Source organism: Ursus arctos, unplaced genomic scaffold (assembly GCF_023065955.2).
Source record: "Ursus arctos isolate Adak ecotype North America unplaced genomic scaffold, UrsArc2.0 scaffold_7, whole genome shotgun sequence".
In the NCBI taxonomy this organism is placed as follows: Eukaryota; Metazoa; Chordata; class Mammalia; order Carnivora; family Ursidae; genus Ursus; species Ursus arctos.
This window is the reverse complement of record NW_026623089.1, coordinates 75,969,658-75,991,737: the sequence shown is the minus strand read 5'-3', so window position 1 is coordinate 75,991,737 and position 22,080 is coordinate 75,969,658. Positions and strand designations below refer to the sequence as shown.

The window sequence follows — 22,080 nt, the reverse complement described above, 5'->3', positions numbered from 1 at the left end:
GGATCTCCCTCCCGTTCTGGAGGAGGTTAGCGATGCCATAGCTTTTAAGGTCTGTTTCAGCTACAAAACTCAAATGTTCACTTAGTGTTAGAAAATCTAAAGCAGGTGTTTATCATTTCCCATGATTTGGAATTCTTTCAAGGCAAGTAAACATGAAGTTCAAGTGCGGGTAGGTAAGGCTGAAGTCACAATCCTGGTGACATTTTTCTAAATAAAAAGAAAACCTTTCTTTTGTAATGCGACTGTCAGAGCCTCTGGCTGTCCATCGCCTCAGGGCCGCAGTCATGGCAGCCTCATTTTCATTACCTTAGGTTAAAATCCAAACATGATCTTTGTTTGGATTCTGATTTGGATTTTCGATGGAAGGTAAAAGATGGGACATGCAGATAGCAGCCAAACCAGCAATTTAAGCCCTTGCACTGCTGATCTCTGAAGAAATGTGTCTGGAAGGAGGGGACTGAGCTAAAGAGAAGGGCACTCTTGTACGTAAGCAATCAGGGGCTCTCTTTGATGGGAAAGATCTGCTTTTCTCCATTTGGCCCAGCCAGCCAAACACTATTCAGAAAAATGATCACATCGAGCCTGAGAAGGAGGGGCCCGTCTTGTAGTTCCTCTACCAACTCTGAGGCTGTTCTGCATGACTCCTGCTGGGCAAGGCTCCTGAACACTCTGAAGAGTGTTCTCTTTACTACGTGAGCCCAACTGACAGGGCCTGTCCCAGCGCCAGGTGCATAAGGAGGGGCTCCTCAATTTAGCAGAGCAGGTGGACTTGCAATGATAGGATCATACAAACAGTGACAATGCCTTTCTTACCACGTCTTAGCTTGCTCTGCTGTGTTGTGTAGAGAAGACTGTGGACCCTAGGCAGCGTTTGTGCAGTACAGACAGGCTCTTGAGGTCAGCAGCACGGGCGGAAGTGGACCGTGGATCATGTTTGCTAGAAGGTGTAGCCACGAGACAGGGCAAGTATGTGGGTTCCAAAGCCATATCGTGTCAGTTTCATCTCCGAAACATTAACCCTCTAACGAGTCTTTTTTTCACCGACATAAAACGTCCCCATGTGATGTTAACTGTATATTAACAGCGTAGCTAACAGATTTGTGGGACATGATGGAATGTTGCAAATACACTTTGTTGGAGCCTAAAAAGAACACACATCTTCTGCATACTATTTCTTCTTCCGTTGTTATTTGTCAGGAAAACGATAAAGATGAAACTGTCTCTTCTGTTTTATTTTATCTTCACAACTCACCTCAGGGAATGATCCCCTCATAAACGTTACTCAGTGGGATAAAGACATTATAAATCTTGTCAGGTCTTTACCCAAGGAATATTTATAATGATTTGCCAAAGGCAAGAAAGTGGAAGATTCAAAATTGAGCTGTCCCTGCTAAAGGCACACTTGGAAGTCTCTGGTCCGGAACAAGGCGTCTGCAGTGTTGCCTGCTTGTTACAGAAGGAACCAGCAAGGTCCTTTGTGCCTCTGGAACCCGGCCAGGTCTTTGTCCTGTTTCCCAGTGATCTGCCCTCAAGGTGGCTTTAAGGAAGTGACTCATAGGGAGGAAGCCCCCGAAAATGTGAGAGGGATCTGTTTGCAGGATTGGGTCACTGAGTGGCTGCTTGACAATTCGGATTTTGGCACGAAATCGCCTTCAGAGAGGGCACTCTCAGACTTTCTGTGCATGTCCTGTGGTCTGACTATTGCCTGCCCGGGGCTGAGAGCGTGCTGACGTGTTGTCTGTCTCCCACGAGCTCAGGGAAGACGCGAACGGAAGGACCTAGTGCTGAAGCCACATGGGGATGTTGTGCTTTTCCTTCGTCCAAGTGCTGGCTCATAAATTCCACATCCTCTAAGAGTAACGCCTGGTAGAATTGTGAAAAGTTTATGAAGTTTAAATGTCAAAAGGAGACCCTCACATATCCTCCTTTTTAATAGGGGTTTTAGAATGGACTGTAGAAGTCTCATGCTTCCTTCATCACATATCCCATCGTTTGACAGCACCTGATTCTATCTAAGATGGTTCAGAAGTTCAAAGGTAAAAACATAACATACGTTGCATATAGCAGCAATATGAAGAGCTACCAGGGTCTAGTGGGAGCACCATAAACCACCAATTAGAATATTTCCAATGAAGAAATTGAGAATTATGGAAAAGAACAAAACGTCAACTCTGTGGCATATTTGCATATTCATATGTTTCTAAATTAATGTAATCTCTGTGTAGTAATATCCCATTTATCTCTAGTTTGCTGGACGCACAACAGAACTACCTAGATCCCCGCTGAGGGCAAGAACAGCAACTTAGAGAAGCAAACGTCCACAGTCAGGAAAATCAGGCAGTTAGTAATAATGAAAAGTATCAGGCACACAGTACAAACCCCACGAAAGGTAATGATTGTCTTATTATTATTGATTGCTTACAGTTCTGTTTCACATGCATTTATTTATTAATCACCATAACCCAGTGGAGTAGGTTTGGTTAGTGTGCCCATGAAACAGTCAAAGAAAGCTGAGGTACACAGGGATCCTGCAGCTCGGTCGAACTCAGGCGGCCAGCCCATAATAGAGCTGGGATTTGTCCATAGCACACTGGCTCCAGGGACGGTATTTTAATCATTTTGTATTATCGCCTCCTTAGGTAATCACTGATTACATGGATATATTATAGGCACAACTGTAGCAAATTCAGCTCTCTGTCTTTTAGCGGACAGAAGATAAGTGTATCTAGGTCAAAAATGGGAGGGAAGACAGACTCCCTGACTCTAGCAAGAGATAATACTTGAAAACTGAGCAACTAATAACAAGTATCACACGGTAGAAGGGTAGCTGCACATGATTGATTATTTGGGATGATGGCCCGGGGTCATCCTCTGAACGCTGTACTATGTTCAATAAATTATGCTTTAAATGATTGGGAAGAAGATAATCCATTCTGGAAATATTGATTCCCTAGTTTTTGTTGTTGTCATTGTTGTTTTTAAATGGGTGAGAGATCCATGGGGTAATCCGAAGAGATAAATTTTGATCATCTAGACAATGCCCTTCTTCACGGAACACCCCCATCCCTAGATGGCGTTAGACAATTGGGGCACCGCTATTAAAGACACAGTCATCCTTATCAGTATGTTCCAAAGAGGTCCTGGGTGTCGAGAATTACCTGCTCAGCTTACTTTCCCTTAAACTTCCACTAATGGTTGAAGAATCTTTTGCTTTCAGAAGATTCTTCACCCACCATTGTGTTAGGTAACACATCTCATGTGTTACGTCACCTAAGAAAGGTCTTCTCTAAACAAATTGTCTAGCAATACTCTAAATGGTGCATTGAAGAACAGAAGGAATCCCACTCGCTGTATATAAACATCTTCTAGACAGACATGGTGAGGCCTGCAGCGCTAATGTGATCAGCCTGAAACCTGAAACCGATATTTCTTATTTCTGTTCCTTTTTTTCCTTTTTACATGGTTACTTTCCAACTAGCAAGTAACACTCTAGAAATGAACAATCATGGTTATGAAACTATTTCCAATTGTGTATCTTACAAGAAACATTGATTTTTAGACTTTTCTCAGCTTCATGCGTAGGCTGGAATACAATTTAGAAATAAAAAAAAAGTTAACTCTGTGCAAGCTGAATAATTCAGTTGCAGTCAGGGTCATCTTGTGGTCTATGTGGAGTTCTCCACATAGCTCAGCAACTAAGTTCTCCAAACTTCAGCAACAAAGGCCTGTGGGAATCTTGTTTCTGAAACAGTTATTGATATAGCAGTGGATGTTTTGGCACCAGAACATCAATGTATCTGCTTTTTAAAAGACAATCTATAATCTCTTTCCTATTCTGTTACTTAAGTGATACCCTTGTGCAAATAGTACCATATTATAATTCCATTACCATTGAAATATCCTTCGTAGTTCCATAAAAAATAGAGTCATCATTGCTGAAAATCATCTCATTTCCTCAACTTTAATTTGTTTCCTTCATATTTTATATATGTGCATTGCGGTCTTGTTTGGTTTTTCCTGTGCCTGGCCACATAATGCCAGTGCTGTAGAAATGAAGAAAGCATGTAACTCCTTCAGCTTGCCACCCAGAAAGAGAGCCCCCCTTCCCCGCCCTATCTCTGCAGCCCCACCCTTGGGGTACCCTGACGGCTCACAGATGCCAGGGCACAGCATAAGATTCTGAGGGTCCTCCCCTCCCCAGCCCAGGAATTTTCTATTCTTAAGAGCTAGAAGAAGGGTTTTCTGTCCTCTCTGTCTGCAGTTATGTGAAGTCCGCGAAGCCAGCGGAGCGTAAATCAGACTGAGAACCCAATCAGATAGTGTGTGTTCTCAAGCGGACCTCCGGCGTCCACACTGCACCGCTGGTAACAAGCAGCAGCAAGTCCAGGCGATGTTCTCATCACACATAGAGCTTCTCCTGTTGTCACAGGCTCTTGCAAAACCAAATCAATCCATTGAGGCTATGTAAATCTGGTAGTTATTAACTTCTGAGAGAAAGCTAATAACTTGGATGAGGAAAAAGGAGGTCACAAAAGGAGAATTGAGAATAGGATGTAAAGCCAAAAGGTCAACTCTGTCTGGGGAAAATCTGTGAGGAAAAGGAAGCCACACGTGGAAAAAACATTCTCTAGCTGTTAGGTAATACAAAGAATAACCATAATAGGTCTGAACGCCCCTCCTCATTTTCTTCATTTTACTCTCTATTATTTACTGATTATTTAAAAAGGGAAGAAGTGACCTAGTCTATTCAAGAGGCTATATCCAAGGTAGAGCCAGGAGGTGTATGAAGTGGTAAAATAAATGCATCATTTGTATTATATGTACATAGAAAAGAAAGTACTCATAACCTAATGTTAGAAGAATTTACTTAACATTCTAATGGACTGCTCAACAATGCAGTCTTTTTTTTTTCTTCAAGATTTATTTATTTATTTGACAGAGAGAGACAGCGAGAGAGGGATCACAAGCAGGGGGAGTGGGAGAGGGAGAAGCAGGCTTCCTGCGGAGCAGGGAGTCTGATGCGGGGCTTGATCCCAGGACCCTGGGATCAGGACCTGAGCCAAAGGCAGCCGCTTAACGACTGAGCCACGCAGGCGCCCCCACAATGCAGTCTTTCAGTGCACAGTTCGCTTTAACAACCGTTGTTACAAGCACGGAGAAATTACCAAGACATTCTAATCCAGAAGTGAAGGTCACTTTAAGTGTTATTTATTGAAATCAGTGGTACAACTGACGTGAAATGTGATTACAAATTAGTTCTAAACGTCTATGACTAGTGAGACGTGTACTCAGACAAATGATTGCGGTAATAATTTGGTATACTTGTAGGTAAGAAAAGCAGTAATTTGAGGGTATGGAGTTCTTCCCTCAGCACTACAAAAATGTGTGGGAAGACACCAGTTTTTAATATTGTAGCCATCAACACGCAAATCCTAAGCAGTAATTTTTATCGTGACCCTTTGCAATATGGTACAGAAAGTTTAGTAGTGTGATTATGTATGATGCCTTTATGAACTTACCCCATCTTGAGGGGGACACATTTCTAAGGTAAAAATTATGGAAGGGATTACATTTTAATACAGTTCATTTTGCATTTATTGGATCCTTTATTTTTTTTTGATCCTATAATGATGTAATGTATTAGAAACTACAGAATTCCTGTCTCAGCCAGATGATCAAGGTTTGCATCATCAATGATAAGTCCTATCAACCGTATGTATCCTTGTTATCATGTGATGAGAATAGCGCTTTACTTCTGTAGTCTTCCCCCAAAAAAACTCATAACCCAAGCAAAACCATGAGAAAATATCAGATAAACCCTAATTGAGGGACATTCTATTAAACAATGACCAGTATTCCTCAATACCATCAAGGTTGTCACAAACAGGGGAAGTCTGAGAAGCTATGTCAGCCAAAGGGACTCCCAAGAGACAGGACAACTCAATGTAATATGGCAGCCTGGAAGGAAGGCTGGAACAGAAGAAGGACATTTGGTAAAAACTAAGAAAATCTGAATTAAAATACGGACATCAGGAAAAGAAAGGAAAGGAAGGGAAGAAAAGGAAGGAAGGGAAGGAAGGGGAGGGGAAGGGAAGGGAAGAAGGAGGGGAGGGTCCCAAACCCTGCAGGTTGCTTTATCGTTCAGTTGCAACATAGAACTATGCCAGATTTTGCATCCAGATGGCAGTTACTTGATGACAAACATGGGCTCTTTCCTGAGATTTAGTTCATTTGATAAATGCACTGTTACTATTATTAAACAGCCTGATATAACAAAATTTTTGCTTCATTTTCTTTTTTTCTACTTAATATTTTCTCTACTAAGGAAAGGATTTACAGGTTTTCCCCCTTTCAGGTATGGTGGTAGTCTCAAAGACCATTAGAGAATAATTATTTAGAACCTGGGACACAGCCCCCCTGTGATGTTTATACTATGTAATAGGTGTGTGCACATACACGTACAAATTAACACTAGTAGTTCTTTAAAACTCACATGTTGTTTCCAGGGTCGGGTTCTTGAGCCCCACCACAGAGAAATGAGGCACAGGCCAGGTTTTATTGGGGTCACAGATCAAGTTGAAGGGAGGCACAGTGCCGACAGAGGAGAGTTAACCTGGCCTCGCCAAACAGAGAGGAGACTCTGCTTATGCAGAGAAAGTTCCCGCTGGGGATACCACTCAGGTGCCCACTCAGGTGTCCAGTATGCTAATGAGGGAAAGAAAAAAAAACCCGCCTCATCCTGATTGGCTGGAAGAGCCTTGCCCTGATTGGTCAATGCAGGCCGATTACTCCCGCAGTTCACTGGTGCTCTTTGGAGCTTGGTCCTGCAATATATGGGGCCTAGGTGGGGCCAAATCCTGGCCCGTCATTTGTCGGCTCTAAGAGAAGCGGTTTAGCAATACCCGCCCAGAGAAAGCGCCCCGATTCCAAAACTTTTTTCACTTGGGGCTTGTCTCCGTGGTCCCTACCTGTCTCAATTTGATCATTAGCCTTGTAAGTAACATCTGCATAGACGTCCCTGTACATCTTACCGTAAAATATTGCTGTCTGGCACCAAATCCCAAGATTTTATCAACTCTGTTGATAACCATAATTCTGATATGAATGCGGGTGGAGAAGGAGCAGCATTTTTAGTTCTCTTCTGGACATCAACACTCATCTTTCCTGACTGCAGCCTTGGCTGTGGAAGAGGGCTCTCCTGCTTGCCTCCTTCTCTGGAGTTGAGAGCAGGGCTCCCTTACATGAAGGCCTCTGGTAGTATTTCCTGAAATAGGAGTTCCAGGAGACAGGGATTAGAGGAAGGGCTGGGGAAGAGGACCCCAAAGGACGACAAGGGGAAGCTGTGGGTACTAGGGCTCTCTGCAAAATGTGTATCTCAGGACACTTAGCATCCCAGAACCACCAAGCTGCAAGTGAGCTTTGTAGACCTGTCTAGTGCAAACCCTTCATTTTACAGAAAAGAGAGTGTCTTGCTCAGGTCTGTGCTGGGCCAGTCCCTGGTCACTTCCTTTATTATATCCCTAGAGGCTTGGGAGGGTGGTGTTTGTCTTCTCATGTTCTTCTTGCCACACACTGCATTTTACTGTCTTTTCATCCTTTGGCGCACTGTGATCATGACCACATATCCCCTGTCCCGTAAGTTCCTACAGAATCCTTCAGGGATAAAGGGGAAACAGACGATGGGAGTACACAGCAAAGGTTCTGAGTCCAGAAATAAAAGCTGACCCCTAGTGTTTATTTGAGCCCTAATACTCCTCTTGTTCCCAGTTCAGTGTTCTGATTCCTATAAGATTACAGTTGAAACTAATTTTAAGGTGAAGATTAAACTTCTCAAGGCCAGGGAGGTGAGGTGCAGGGCAAATAAAATAGGTGGAAATGACCATGCCTTCTGCCTTTACTCTTCCAGTAAGTCAGGCCTCAGGAAAGTACCCCTCACCCTCATCTTCTTGGCTCCTGCCACATTGGAGAAATACCCATTGTAGCAAAATTCTCGTTCAATTTCCCTGAGGACTCTGTTTGCCATAGCCTACATCTCTAAAGAAAAGGTGGGTAAAGACAACCCAAGTTTTCCCCTGAAATATAAAAATCTCTTTTCTACCCAAAGACTTTTCTTTGTAGGTCATGTTCAACATATGGGTTATAATATTGAAAGAAATAAGGGAACGTTTAATCTTAACTTTAAAATTAGTCTCAATTGTAATAAATTGTACCATATTACTTCAATATACTTTAAATTTTACGTTTGCTTTTGTTTTTCAAATATCAGAATATTATAAAAACTGCAAAGATAGAATCAGGTAGTAAAAAGATCACACATGAAAACACCTGGCCTGTGTCCCTGAGTCTTGGGGACCTTGGCTAAGTCACTCGCCAACTCCGGACTTCATTTTTTATCTTTAAAAAATGCAGTGGTTGGGTTAGGTGAGCTCCCAATGGTGTCAGTCCAGATTTTGAACCATGTTAGTATCTCCAGACTTCGAGATCAAAGCATCTCTAAGGTTGTGTGATTCTCTCCTATCTTGCTTAAAAGTAAATTAAGTTTTTTGGAGCAAGTGTAACGATGCTGTGATTTGAAACTTGAGCAAATGTTCTAGCCCTACTTCTGCTATTTCATTACTGAAACCAACCACTTATCAATGACTGGTCCACCCCACTGCAAAAGAGAAGTAAAAGTATTCATTATCCCATCTTCACAGAGAATCAGGGAGAATAAATTAAATGAGAGAAATTTAAAGTCCTTGGAAGAAAGGTGCTTTCTAAATGCATAATATTTGAATTACTATCATTCTTATTATGCAGCAGATATGAGAAATGCAATTTTCCTGTGTATTCCTGTTGGCAGTATCTCCTCAAGGGAATGTATTTGAAAAAGAAGTAGAACTATTTCATGACTAGAGTACTCAAAAAAAAAAAAAAAAAAGTCTGTGTTCCTGAAAACCACAATTTTTGAAATAGAGAGAGCAAAGTAATGTTATCTCAGATTCCCTGAAGACGAGATTACACTTTCTGGAGAAAATTGACATAACGGAATACTTCATATTCAATAAATTACTTCTAAACTTTTTATTTCTACAAGTTTTTACCACTACTGCTGAAAGAAGAGTGACTATACGAACAACTATCCCTATGTGTCTTATGACCAAATAAATGAGAAATCATCCCTTTTTGTTTAGAATTTTAGGAATAGCATTTCCTTTTTTTTTTTTAAGATTTATTTGAGAGAGAGGGAAAGAGAGAGAGAGAGAACACAAGCAGGGTTGGGGCAGAGGGAGAAGCACACTCCCCACGAAGTAGGGAGCCAGACATGGGGCTTGATCCCAGGAAAACTTCCTGTTCAAACCTTAAGCTATAAAATGGTTCACTCTGTTTTCCAATGAAGTCAAAAGATTCCACTTTTAGTAGTTATCAGTGAAACTTTTAACAAAGAACTAAAGACGACCAATAGCTTGGTTATAGAGTTAAGAAACACTACTAATTTTTATTTTGGTGGCTGAGTTCATCTAACTCCAGACATTTGAGAATCAGGGGAATAAGGACGTGTACCTACTAACTGTTTTTACATACGTGGAGTTGAAGGAGCTCTGCAGTTTAAGCCCAAACCACATTTATATTAAACGTGCAAATGTTATTGGTCTGGTTTCCGATTCCACTTTCTCTCATAAAGTTAGTTTTCTGGCTGAATTTCTACAGACCTACAAATTACTGAATGAACCAAGCTTTATGAATCAGAACTATTACTACATGAAGTTCTGCATACCAAATTAAGTGTTTATTCACTGGGCAGGCAGCATTCTATCTTGGTTATATCAGACCACGTATGCATATTTGAGCTGTAAGTCTCACTTTCTGAAAGTTCTTATCCCCTTTTTAACTATTTCTGTATATATTTATAGATTTCAGTGCTCTTTGATCACATAAAATTAAAAAAAAAGATTTCTAGGCATTTATCTGGACATTTAAGTAAGGATTCTGACAAATTATAAAATTCATCCCATTTAGTGTGAATTTGTTGATACTCCTAGAAAGGCCTAAATGTTGAGGAAATCAGAACTTGGAAGTACCAAGTCATTGGCAGAGCTAGGACCACAAGTCATTAACTTTTGTCTGTATGTTTTTGTATTTTTAAGTCCAGAGTAGACATTGTCTGATTGAATCTCATCTTATTGAAGTTATGGAATAAGAAACTTAGTCGTAGACGAAGAGTCCATGTGTTTACTGAAGCATTTCATTTTTATAGATTGCCTCAAAACTGATAAAGCTAAACTCAGTAAGAAACAAAAATATACCCAATAGCACAGGAGCTCAGACAAAGCCGTGGTAACTAATTTCCAGGTGGATTAGGACATGCTGAGACTTTGTGTGATTTTTCTTGGAGACTCTTAGAGTAGGCTTCTGAACCAATGTGGATTATAGACGCGCAGGGCTAAAGCAGATTAGGGCCACAGTAGCCTTTGGTTCTTTTTTTTTTTAATAATATTTTTTATTATGTTATGTTAGTCACCATACAGTACATCCTTAGTTTTTGATGTAGTGTTCCATGATTCATTATTTGAGTGTAACACCCAGCGCTCCATGCAATATGTGCCCTCCTTAATACCCATTGACTCCTAATTACTGGCTTTTGTAACCCATCTAGAACTATTGTGATGTTCCTTTGAGTCCTTGGCACTTACTTTAAAAATGCACATGATACAATCTGCATTGTAAAATAATGCTGAGCTATGACTGCTGTTCTAACATCAAGATAAAGATAACATTTTAAATTCCACACATTTTTTGTTCTGGGTAGAATCATCATATGTGGTTTCCAACAGACAGCATGAGACATTTACTTCTTAATAATAGTGGTCACTCATAAGGTATAGAGCCCAACTCTGTTGTTGTGAGATGATGACACCATTGATTCATGGACATATGGCAACAGTGGGAAAACAATTGTGAATAATGAAGGACGCCTGATTCTTACTCCAAGGCTTTGTGGAAGCTGGTCATATTGGAAGAGATGGGAAAACAAAAATGGTGATCGTCTATTTCCTAAAAACAGTGAATATAATACTGTGAAGATATGCAGTTGTATATAGAGAGGCTGAGATTGTTGCAGGACATTGTTTCCAGGCTTCTGCATATATGCCTTGCTCTTCTCATCTTTATACCTGCAGCTTTACATTGTCATCGCTTTTGGAGCTTCCTTGTTGAATAGGTAGAAATAAAAAAGAGGGAACATTTAGACAACTTTTCCTTTTCCTCAGTTCTTTAAAAAAAAAAAAGTTTAGTATTTCACCATTTAAAGAGTGCCCTATACAGATTAGCAGTTGTCTGTAGATTCTAATCATCCAGGGCCCCAGCTGAATGGTACAGTCAGGACTGTTGGAGAAATGATAAATTATCTCTGTCTCCTTCACCTAACACAATTAATTTCTTATTATATAGTCATTTTTGTGTTGTTGACCTATTTTAGGGTCATATGCAAAAAAGGCTTGTTGATATTTGCACTTTTCTGAGAAGAGGATTCATAGCTTTCACCCCATACTGAAATAATAATAATTATTTTCTAAATTTAAAATTAAGTTATTTTAAATTTAGAAAATAATTATTAATAATACTAAAATAATAACAACAATATTCTTTTCAGAAATCAGTATCTCAAACTAAGTTGAGGACCATTAGAAAATATACTTTCTACGCCTTTCTAGATTTTAAGCAACCAAACATCAAGAACTTTGTTTCTTACTGATATGAATCTCCCCTAGCCCGTGGCCATTGTCCCTTTCATAAATGCTATTTCATGGCTGAATTTTAGAATTGAATGAAGCTGGGCCTAATTCCTTGACCCCGTTAGGGTACCCCATTAGAAACTTGGGTTCCACGCTGACCTCCTTCAGGCAAAAGAAATTTATTTAATAGAACAACATCCATTTACTTAACCAATTTATTTAGTCTCCTTTCCCACTCAGACTTTTACCAACTCTAAAATAAGTAGAACATAAATGACGGATTCAAATTATCTTCAAATCATCCCTGAGTAAAAAGGAAGAATGAAAATGTGTCTCCAAGTTATGAACAAGTATAGATACCTGAAGAGGCTAAATCATCCACAGTTTAACTTTTTTACAGATGTTCTTTCCAGGGTGATTTTCACATTAAAAAAAGAAGTTATTAATTCAAAAGGGAAAAGTGTAGAGGGTCTCTGTGATATAACTTTTGTCCATAAAGACTAATCTAAATGAGAAATAAATGCATGCAAAATATTAAGCAACTAACGTGTCCTGGGTGGGAAAAAAAAAAGATAAAGCCTGCTATGCTAGCATTCCTACATTGTTTGCCTTCTCTGAGAATCAGGCCCCAGCACAAACAGAATAGCATGGAACATCAAGAGCACGTTATATGAAGGCCCCTCAGAATGGATCTCACCAACTGCTAGATTAAAATCACCCCACTAGGTAGTATTTTTAAAAGTCACCAAGCCATATTAGCAAAGTAATTATCGAGATTAACAAAGTATGATTACAGTGTTGCCAACCTCTTCATTAAAACATGAAATATTTTCTTTAATGGTAATTGTGTTTTCAGTGGATGGAGCAGGCTATGTTTAGGTGGATTTTAATGGCTTCAGAGAAAATGCCTGCTATTTACATGAGATTTAATATGTTCATCCCATTAATGAAAGTACCATCAGTAGTTAATCAGAGAGTTAAGTATAAACAAAGTCAGGAGGATTTTGCTGTAGAAATGCAAACACAAACAGCTACGTTATGATTTTTGCATTCTGTATCTTTTTTTTTTTTTTCCTTTTAGCAATGTTCCTTTTGGTTTGTTTGTTTTAAGCTCAGTTAGCCATTGCTGGTCATTTCAACGGGTCTAGGATCAGAGGACAGGAGCCCAGACCAAGTGTGTAAGAGCCCCCAGCACTCTTGGCATGAATGCATCACCCCCGGCCTCCCTGGGCTGATTTCCCAGGACCATTTGAATCCTCCCCAAAATGCTCCCATAGATTCTGGAATTCCCGAGGCCTTCAGAGAGTCTGGAGTCATAGTGCTCAATGCTTGCTGTTCATCCAAATCACTGAGGGAGCTTTAAAAAATACAGATACTTGGGTACTGCTTCCAAAGATTTCTGCTTTAAATATATAAAATGGTATCAAAATAGCCTGAAAGAGTTTACCCTCTTTGTGTCGGAGATTTCTAAATCCAGCAAGTGCATAGGATATTATTCAAAAACAGTCTCATTAAGCATTTGATTATCTAGCCTGCCAGGAAATGCTTGACCGCATACAAACCATGACAGGGTCTAATCCCAACAGATGTCCTTGTAAAGCACCTGTTGAAGTGAATTCTGCCACTGGCCCTTTAAATGGGATGGAGTTTTAATTTTCCAAAAGTAGTGGGCCAGCTGGAATGCTAGAAATGCACATTTGCTGCTTCTGTTCCATTCTAGTAAACCATCCCCAGAATCGCTATGCTGATCTTTTGATTGTGCAGTTCATGAGAGAGGTCTGCAAATGCCATCAGGATCGGCCCGCAGCCTCATTTATGGAGGTTTGTTAGAGGGAGTTGATGTCACATAACCAGCCACTAATGAAAACTTAGTGTTCGTACCCTCTCATGAGTCTGTCAAGAATTGTTAAAAACTGGAACTGTGGTTGTAACTTGGAGAGTGTTAAAACCTCACCTAGAAAGCTTTTTCACATTTCTTCCAAGTGGAGAGTCTAAATTTGTGTCTGATTATAAAGGAATAGCTAAAATGTTACACGGCTTAACGCCAAGCGTGCCTATGGGTGACTCCATCCAGAAACGGACATAAACCAGCGGTGCGAGGATCTCCCTCTGGAGCACATTCATCATATCTATCTATAGCATAGACCGCATCAGGTACAGCCTGGCTGAAGGTCACGGGTTACACAGAGCTATGCAAATACTTTATTTTGGAGACAGCTGAATTACTCCCTGACCTGACATGAGTGAGAGGGTGGGTCATCTTCACTGTGACGCCTTCCTGCCCTTTCTAAAAATAGTAGGGCCTTTAATAAGAAGATATTTTAAGCCTCTCGTATTCACTTGTCTCATCAGGAGAAGCTTATTTTCACCACCCGCGTGTGTCAGATGTGCGTGGGGCATAGCTAGACTTCGGAGCGCGGTCCTTGCCCCTCCGCACCGCTCATATAAGACACTGGCAAACAAAAAGGCACTGGGATTACCAGCTGAGAGGCAGTGGGTACACATAAACGAAGGGGAGATACTTTTTAGCAATGTGAATATGCTTCCGAAATCCTCCATTTCAGACATTGGCACATCAGTCCTCAGCTTTTCGGATCTGTTTTCCTAAAACCTGGCTGTGATGTCGCTCCAGAGACCTCAGGGATCTTGCCGCTTTTAATAAATACTGGTAGGACCCACTGCCAGCCTGTGGATAAGGGACACTCATGAGAAACTGCCATCCCAAATCTGAACGGCAAAACCAAAAATCCCAAAACAAAACCAAAAAAGAACCACCCCACCAATCCGCGCTCGCAAGAAGATGCGCAGGAAAGCGCTGCGTTGTAACTGATTTGGTGACTGGACGCACCAGTCACGTGACTGGCAGGCACCAGGTGCTTTGTCTTATTCTCCTTTGAAAACAAGTGCAAATCTTGGTTATTCTGCACAACGGGGACCAAACAGTTATGCTTGGGAGGAGACACAGACTCTAGAAGCAAGATGGAATTTGAGCAGGTAAACCCCGAGCCACAGTCCTGTCATTCCGGGTCGGTCGTGCGTGGTTCTCGTGTTTGCACCTCTAAGAAATTTCCGTTTTTTCGCATCAAAAAATCCAGATATGAAGCCGAAGCTGCTTTCTTCGCCAACCTGAAGCTGTCTGACTTCAACATCATCGACACCCTCGGAGTCGGAGGCTTCGGACGAGTGGAGCTGGTAGGTGATTCTTCTTTACGTGCTCTGGGGAGCCCCTCTTCCTCTCGCATTTTTCCCTCTAGATTAAGATTGCTCTCTACTCTCTCATCATTACTTATTACTGTTCTTGAATCGGTACCAAATGCTTTCATGTCAGCACATCCGAGTGTGAAACAGGTACAGTGAGCTATATATTATGTAGCCCGTAAACTGACAATAAAAAAAAAAAAATTACTTTTTTAGGAAAACCTCCTCATAGTAAATGAAAGGTAAACACACTAACTTAATGAGGAACCATAAAGCGCCTTTTACCCAGCTGACATTCTGTGATCTCTACTTCCTTAGTTCTGAGCAGTGCTCACCAACTTAGTCATGCGCCCTAAATATAGAGAGGGAAATGGGATATATATATGTTATATGTAGACATATATAATATAATACATACATATGTAATGCGTATATATATTTCATTTCATATATATACATATATAAATTTACATTTTAATTACTGTAATTGTTGATCAGGGACATGAATAAGTTAGAGAATATGGCTCAAAGCTAGGGAAGTAAATAAAGGAGTAAAATCTATATTTAATTCAAGATGTTTAATACTGCTTTAAAACTTTAAGAAAACGTAAATAATGTTGTAGTATTAATTCTGTGATTCCATAGTAAGCACCTAGTTATAGTGACCATATATATATATATACATATATATATACACATATATATAAAACCATATTAGATAATATGGTATGAATATTTCACTCACATTTGTGTACACAAACACATACAGGTAAGTGTTAGGATGATGGGGACATTCTGGTGCAAGTTTATTCATTCAACATATTGCATGAATGTGGTACAAACCAAATGAAAGCATAGCGTGGTGTGCCTTTGAAATATAAATTTAAGAACTGGTCTATTACAACATAGACCAGGAAAAAAAAATGTATTCTGGTACCTGAGTTGCTGCATTCAGAGACGGTGTGGCTATAACTGCTCTTTGAGAAGGCAGATTAATTTCCACCTCTGTGCCGAACACGGAGGAGCCCCTGACACCAGATACCGGTACAGTATGTTAGGAACTCCCCGGACAGTGCAGTAAACAGTTACTGTTGCCATCAGGGACAAGAGAAATCCCCTTCCCTAAAAGCAGACTGACCCAGTGCTGTGTTTGATATTTGACCATTTGTGCTACAGTTGTGATTCCTGGCTTTTGACAAGCGAGAAAAATGCCATTTACTTAAACATTAGACAGGAAAATAACCAGACAAGAAAATTTCAAGCCGTACTGTGTTTCGTTGAATTGGCACCATGCTTCCGGTAACACTGCTTGGAGAGGCTATAGCCAGGCTATTTCTGGCTTGACTTCTGACGTCATAGCGAGGATTTTCAGCTGTAAGAATACGAATCTGGGGCTTAGGAAAACGTGTTTTTCTGAATTCTGCCAGTCAACAGTCTTAGGTTTTGTTTTCAAGAACTTTCATTTTGTGACGAAACGAAACTGTTCATAGAGCTAGTGAAGATTTATTACCGGTGTTATCTCTGTCCTGGGGTGTCGGGGCATATAAACAGGTCGGGGGGCAGCCGTCCTTGCCAGGAAGAGCGTAGTGTCTGCTGTGCTTATTTACATACTTGAATGTGTCTCCACCCCTTTCCGAAGGAAGCACTATATGGACAGAACACCCTAGAGGTTAATTTCATGACTTGTAGTTTCTTAAACATAATTTTTTAAAGACTTTGGACAATAAAATTTTTGTTTTGGTTAACCAAAAAAAATTTACAAATTTGTGGATTCCTAAAGGTCTGAGGATCTCAGTTGGGGACCTTTAGGTTACCAGTAAGGTATTTTATGAAATAGAGGAGTTTACTCGGGATGTTTGAAATACTGAAAATTGCTCATAGACACTGAAACGACTTCAAGCTGAACAATTAAATGCCAAGCTGGCAGTGGAAAACTTCTAGACACTTCCCTCAGAAATGTCTGAGGAGGCACAAACCACTGACCAGAAAATGAGGGAAGGCTCAATGTGGGTATATATAAGGTGCCCATATAAAATGTGGTTTAAAAAGACAAAATACCTCTGTGTGTGTATGTGTGTGTACACACACATGCATAATCTCCCTCCCAGGAGAGAGTCAAGGGTAGTTCAGCCTCATTTTCTTCTCACGGATATTATATTTTACTCTTCCACGTGGATATTTATAGACTAATGAAAACCATAACCTCAGGAATTAACTTTAATTGGAGTCCAGTTTGCAAAAACGTTAGGTATGCTCATGAGTGATAAATCCATAATGGGCCCCTAGGCACAACCAGTACCTTAGCAAAGAGGCACATGGTTTTAACCTCTGAAGTGACATCTTCATGTCGTGAGATTTTACACTTCCCCAGAAACACCTCGCGAAAATCAGGATATCCAGATTGTCTTCACTGTTCAGTGCGGACTGGCCATTTAGGTGAGCGCTCTTGCCCTACGATTCATCATCCCCAGTTCTTACCACTTACTCACTGCCTGAGGATATTACTTCTTGGGTATGAAAAATATTTTCCTCTGTGATTGTTCGTTTGTCCCAGGTATTCAGTGATGCCAGAATTGGAAATCTGGCTTCAGCGCTTGGACTGTGATCTGTCCTCCTCGCATATAGTGAATCGTCACGAACTTGGCATGGGGGGCGGTAGAATGCACCTTCAGAGCAGTACCCACACCCTTCAGAGTGGGAGGGGGACCAAGCCGAGCCTGGTTCTGTTGGGATTATAGAACTTCTCTTCACTTTGAAAATGACACATGCAAGATCATATTATCAATATTATAGAGTGATATATTTAAAATTACTACCTTCACATGAACGAATTTCACATATGCATGTGCACAGTACTGTACCAAGTATATAAAACAGATACCTTGAACTTACCAATCCTTGGTTCAGCAATGATGTTGAGCAGGTAAATAACATGATAAAAACCACATGGCACTTGAATTTTATCATGGCATTAAAATTTTTTCACCAAGTATAGATTATAAGATTATAAACTCTTCAAATGGGTATGAAGAATTAAATTTGAATTGTTGAACCCCATTTCCTGGGAGGACTAAAATAGGAGCTTTATCCATTATTTGGTATACAGATTGGGTTTGTGTTTTTTTGCACCGTGATATGCAAAGGCTTCTTAGCATGTCTTAATTTTTTACTATTTATCTCAATTTGGATGAATTTAGATGCCAGAGGATTTTTCAGGCGGGACAATTACTAAATAGTTCACTGCCAACTTTTTGAGAGGAGAACATAATTTTGGCGCATAACAAGAAACTTGAATAATTGTTCAATGATGAGACCAGAAGCTTGAAGAACTGGTCGTATATGAATGGGAATTTGGCTCTGAAGCTATTAATTCTATTTCATAAATACTTTTAGCAGAACTGATTTTAATGAGTTGAATATCAGACATGTCCTATTCACAACTATTACCTCTGGGAAGTCATCCGTACTGCTTTTTTTCTGTTATCTGGCAGAAACCATATTTTCTGACCATTTTTTTTTATTTTGAAGAATGAGCTTTTTAATTTGTTCAGTGCTTCCTGTTTATCTTCCAGAAGACCACATTTCGTTTATAATAGCACTTTCAGCAAAAGAACTCAGGTTTTTTTTATAGATGATTTACTCATTAAAGCAGTAAGCACCGCTCTAAAACACGACGGTAATCCTCTTAATTTACAAGGTATGACTGCAAAATAAGGAGATTGATTTTACAATCACAAATGAAAATTAGTCCCATTGCTCTGTGGTCACATTCCTGATTTACTCTTGCTCTCGTCAGAGAGGTGCTCTGCTTTCCAGAAGAGATTTGCACAAATCAGCCTTTGTAATCCGGCAATGCTGATGTGGTTGCTTTACATATTAAATATATAAAAGTTTTATTCAGCAATCCAGTGCCCCCTACACCAGAGTACCGTACTTGGATTAAATGTAGGGACCAAGATATGGAAGCCATAATCTGTCTTCTTGGATTATATCCTCTCTGTATCATTTGTTACATATTTATGTAGCAAGCTGTCTGCTGGGACACACAGTCCAAAGTGAAACAGGCCACTGCCTCTAGGGACTCAGTTTACTGGGCAGGACAGTCATGTAAAGTAATACTCCAATAACCAAAGTACGAGCAGCATGTCCAGGGTCATGCAGAAGGTGGCACCTAAGACAGACGGGGAGTTAGGGCAGCTACCGATATAACCCGAAGCATGACAGTACACTCCTGTACAGTGCAACTACCACGGGCTAGTTTATTGACAAACTGATATTAATCGTGTTTTTAAATTAGTGGTGCCACTTTCTTACTAAAATAATCAAGCCTTGCGTTTGGACCCTGCTCCGTGACCTTCACGTTGCTCCACATCCAGTATTTCATTTTACCTTTCTAGTTAGTCTGGGAGTGGGACATAATGCGTGATCTGCTTTTGCTGGAAGGAAGTTGGGATTCATGCATATCAGAAGCCTAAGACCACGCAATCAGTAAAAGGCCTGTTGTTATTACCCACAAGTACTGATTTGTGGTTTTTTTTAAGATTTTATTTATCTATTTGTCAGAGAGAGAGAACAAGCCGGTGGGGGGTCGGGGGTGCAGAGGGAGAAGCAGATTCCCCGCTGAGCAGGGAGCCCCGTGCGGGACTCAATCCCAGCACCCTGAGATCATGACCTGAGCTGAAGGCAGACGCTTAACTTAGCCACCCAGGCATCCCTACTGATTTGTTTTTAACTAGAAGCTTTTTCTATTATTCTGCTTCTAAAAATATTTAGATTCTCATCACACCAACAACAGCCACCACGAGGACATCGAACAAATATCGTCACATTGACAACCTTAGTTAAAAAAAAAAATTATTCTAGAATTCAAGAACCTGTAATAGACCTAAATCTAGAATCGATGCTGCGATGATCCGTTATTCACATCTGCTTCTGTCAAACCTCCAGAGGCTCTCCCTTCTCTGAATCTCTTGCTCTTCTTATTTCCATGGTAAAAAGTCTGTGGAGGAAAACTCAGATTTCCTGGATTCAGATTTTCCCCACTGGGCATGCTCGGTCATTTCCTCAGAGGTCACTTACTTCTGAGCCTCAGTTTCCCATTCTGGAGCAGGAGGATAACAGGAGGATATGCGCCTCACCAGATTACAAAGATTAAATGAGTGAAAGCCCCTATATAGTGCCTCACACCATAGGTCCCTAAGTGGTGCGATGCTATTATTATTAAAATATGTTCATGATAACTGTCACTCCCAGCTCTACCCACAGAAAAGGAAGGGGATGGAATAATTTTACTCTATTTTCCTCCCTTGCTCTGCCGAGTCCCCACAGTACAGACATTTCTCCCCTGTAAGACAGAGCCTGAGGTCTTCATGATGACCTCAGTGACAGCTTCTATTAACTCCCCGCGAAGCACTAAAGCTCCTTCCCTCCGGATCTGGCGTGAGTGGAAGCCATTTCGGATCTTCCCCACGCGGAGCCTTCTACACCTGAAGTCACCTGCTCTGATTTATCCATTTCTCCTCCCAATGGTCAAGCCCCCGCTCTTCACCTCTCAATAGCAAACAGGTTTCAGTGCCGTCTGTTCAATCCTATCAGGTTCCTCCACAGCCCCCTTAAACTATGGAACCCCGATGGGGCATAGCGAGGGTCTGGCTCTCGCCAAATGGACCAGACAGGTCCCCTCTCCTTTCTTCTGCACCCCAGCCCCCACGAGAGGACAGCGCAGGAGGGGGCAGGGTGGCAGCAAGTGCCAAGCACCTGCCGCCCCAGGTCACAGGGCCAGACGGGGTCGGGAGCACTGTCGTGGCATTTTTGCCAGCTGCTTGGCACTGGGCGTCACACGCAGGCAGGCCTGGAGGGCTGCATCCACCCACGGAAAGCAAAAGGAGACCGAGGGGTGGTTAAGGAAGCAATTAGGTGATAAATCCATTGCTCGGTCAGCAGAGTTTTGTTTCATCGTTCTGAAAGGCGAACAGCTTAACTGCAAAGGGAAACCCCACGTAAGATGGAAACATTTCGAGAGCTTCTTCCCTGGCAGGCCACGCGGCAGTGAAATGGAATAGCTGGGGGACGGCGGGCAGCACTGCCACGTGTGGCCCCGGTGACTGCCTGCACAGGATGCCTGGGGAAACCCTCTGCCCTGAGCCCTCGTGTCCTCTGTCACCCAGGTGAGCGAGGTCTCCGCGCTCTGTGGAAACTCAAAGCTCGCCTCGGTCTAACACAGCCTTTTCTCTCGCCGTTCCTCTAGTGGGCTTGTTATCAAAGGTCATCCTCATTTTAGGTGCATCCTTCAAAAGAATCTAAGTTGATGCCAATTATTGATGGTGATAAATAGTATTGATTTCAAAGGGAGTTATTCCAGTAGCTCATGGATTCTAGCTGAGCCTAACAGGTGCAGTCACAATCTAAGATAGTTTCTCAGTACGCATCACCAGGAGTCAGGTCTCTCTCTACTTTGACGTTATTCTAAGAAAGACATGCATTTATTCATCTTGTTACTGTAGAATATATTTTATATAGTAGTTGGAACACAGTCTGCAGAGACTACAAAGAATTACTTGCTGACACATCTTTGGAAGTATCAGTTTTATATACTAGCTATCTACAGAAATGAATGTCATTAAAAATATTTCAAATCCGTGTCCTAGAGTCCAGTAAAATGTTCATTTCTCCTCCAAAACCATGTGTTGTTCTAGAAAGAGCAGTGAAAATCTGGAAGGCACTAGACCTGTCTTTTCAAGGGTTAAAATGTGGATGATAAAAGAGTATATCCTAAGGTTAACGTTTCGGTCACTCTTATGTTTTCTGTGACAATTTATGGGCACATAACATTCAGCAAAAATGTATCTTTTATAAAATCCCTCCATATTTTTTGTGGGATCAGAAATAGCAGAGGTGATTCCTGCCCTTAAGGAATTTCTGCCTTCTTATAAATAAGAAGGTAAGACTAACACATCTGAGGAAGAGCAAATGAGATCCTTTAAGTGGACTGTATTAGCTTCTAGATTATGCAGAAAGGTTCTTTCTATTTCAGAAAGAGGGAGACCATTTGGAGCTGATTGGTTCAAAGAGTCACCGAGAAGACACAGGACTCCAGCCAGGGCTTAGGGAATAGATTGGGATTTAAGTGAACAGCTGGGAAAGGCCATTCCAGGCAAAGGTTACAACA

At 41.0% G+C, this 22,080-nt stretch overlaps 1 protein-coding gene across 4 annotated transcripts in view; it reads left to right on the top strand.

The window, feature by feature from the left end:
* PRKG1 (protein kinase cGMP-dependent 1) overlaps window positions 1–22,080 on the top strand; it is a 1,185,830-nt gene that overhangs the window by 1,124,006 nt on the left and 39,744 nt on the right. For 3 of the 4 annotated variants that reach the window (XM_026503976.4, XM_026503975.4, XM_044386021.3), the window contains one exon: window positions 14,810–14,906. In XM_026503976.4, coding sequence (XP_026359761.1) covers window positions 14,810–14,906 — 97 coding nt within the window. Of the gene's footprint in view, window positions 1–14,581; window positions 14,709–14,809; window positions 14,907–22,080 lie in introns of those variants that run through there. The other variant, XM_044386022.3, reaches the window with a different exon arrangement.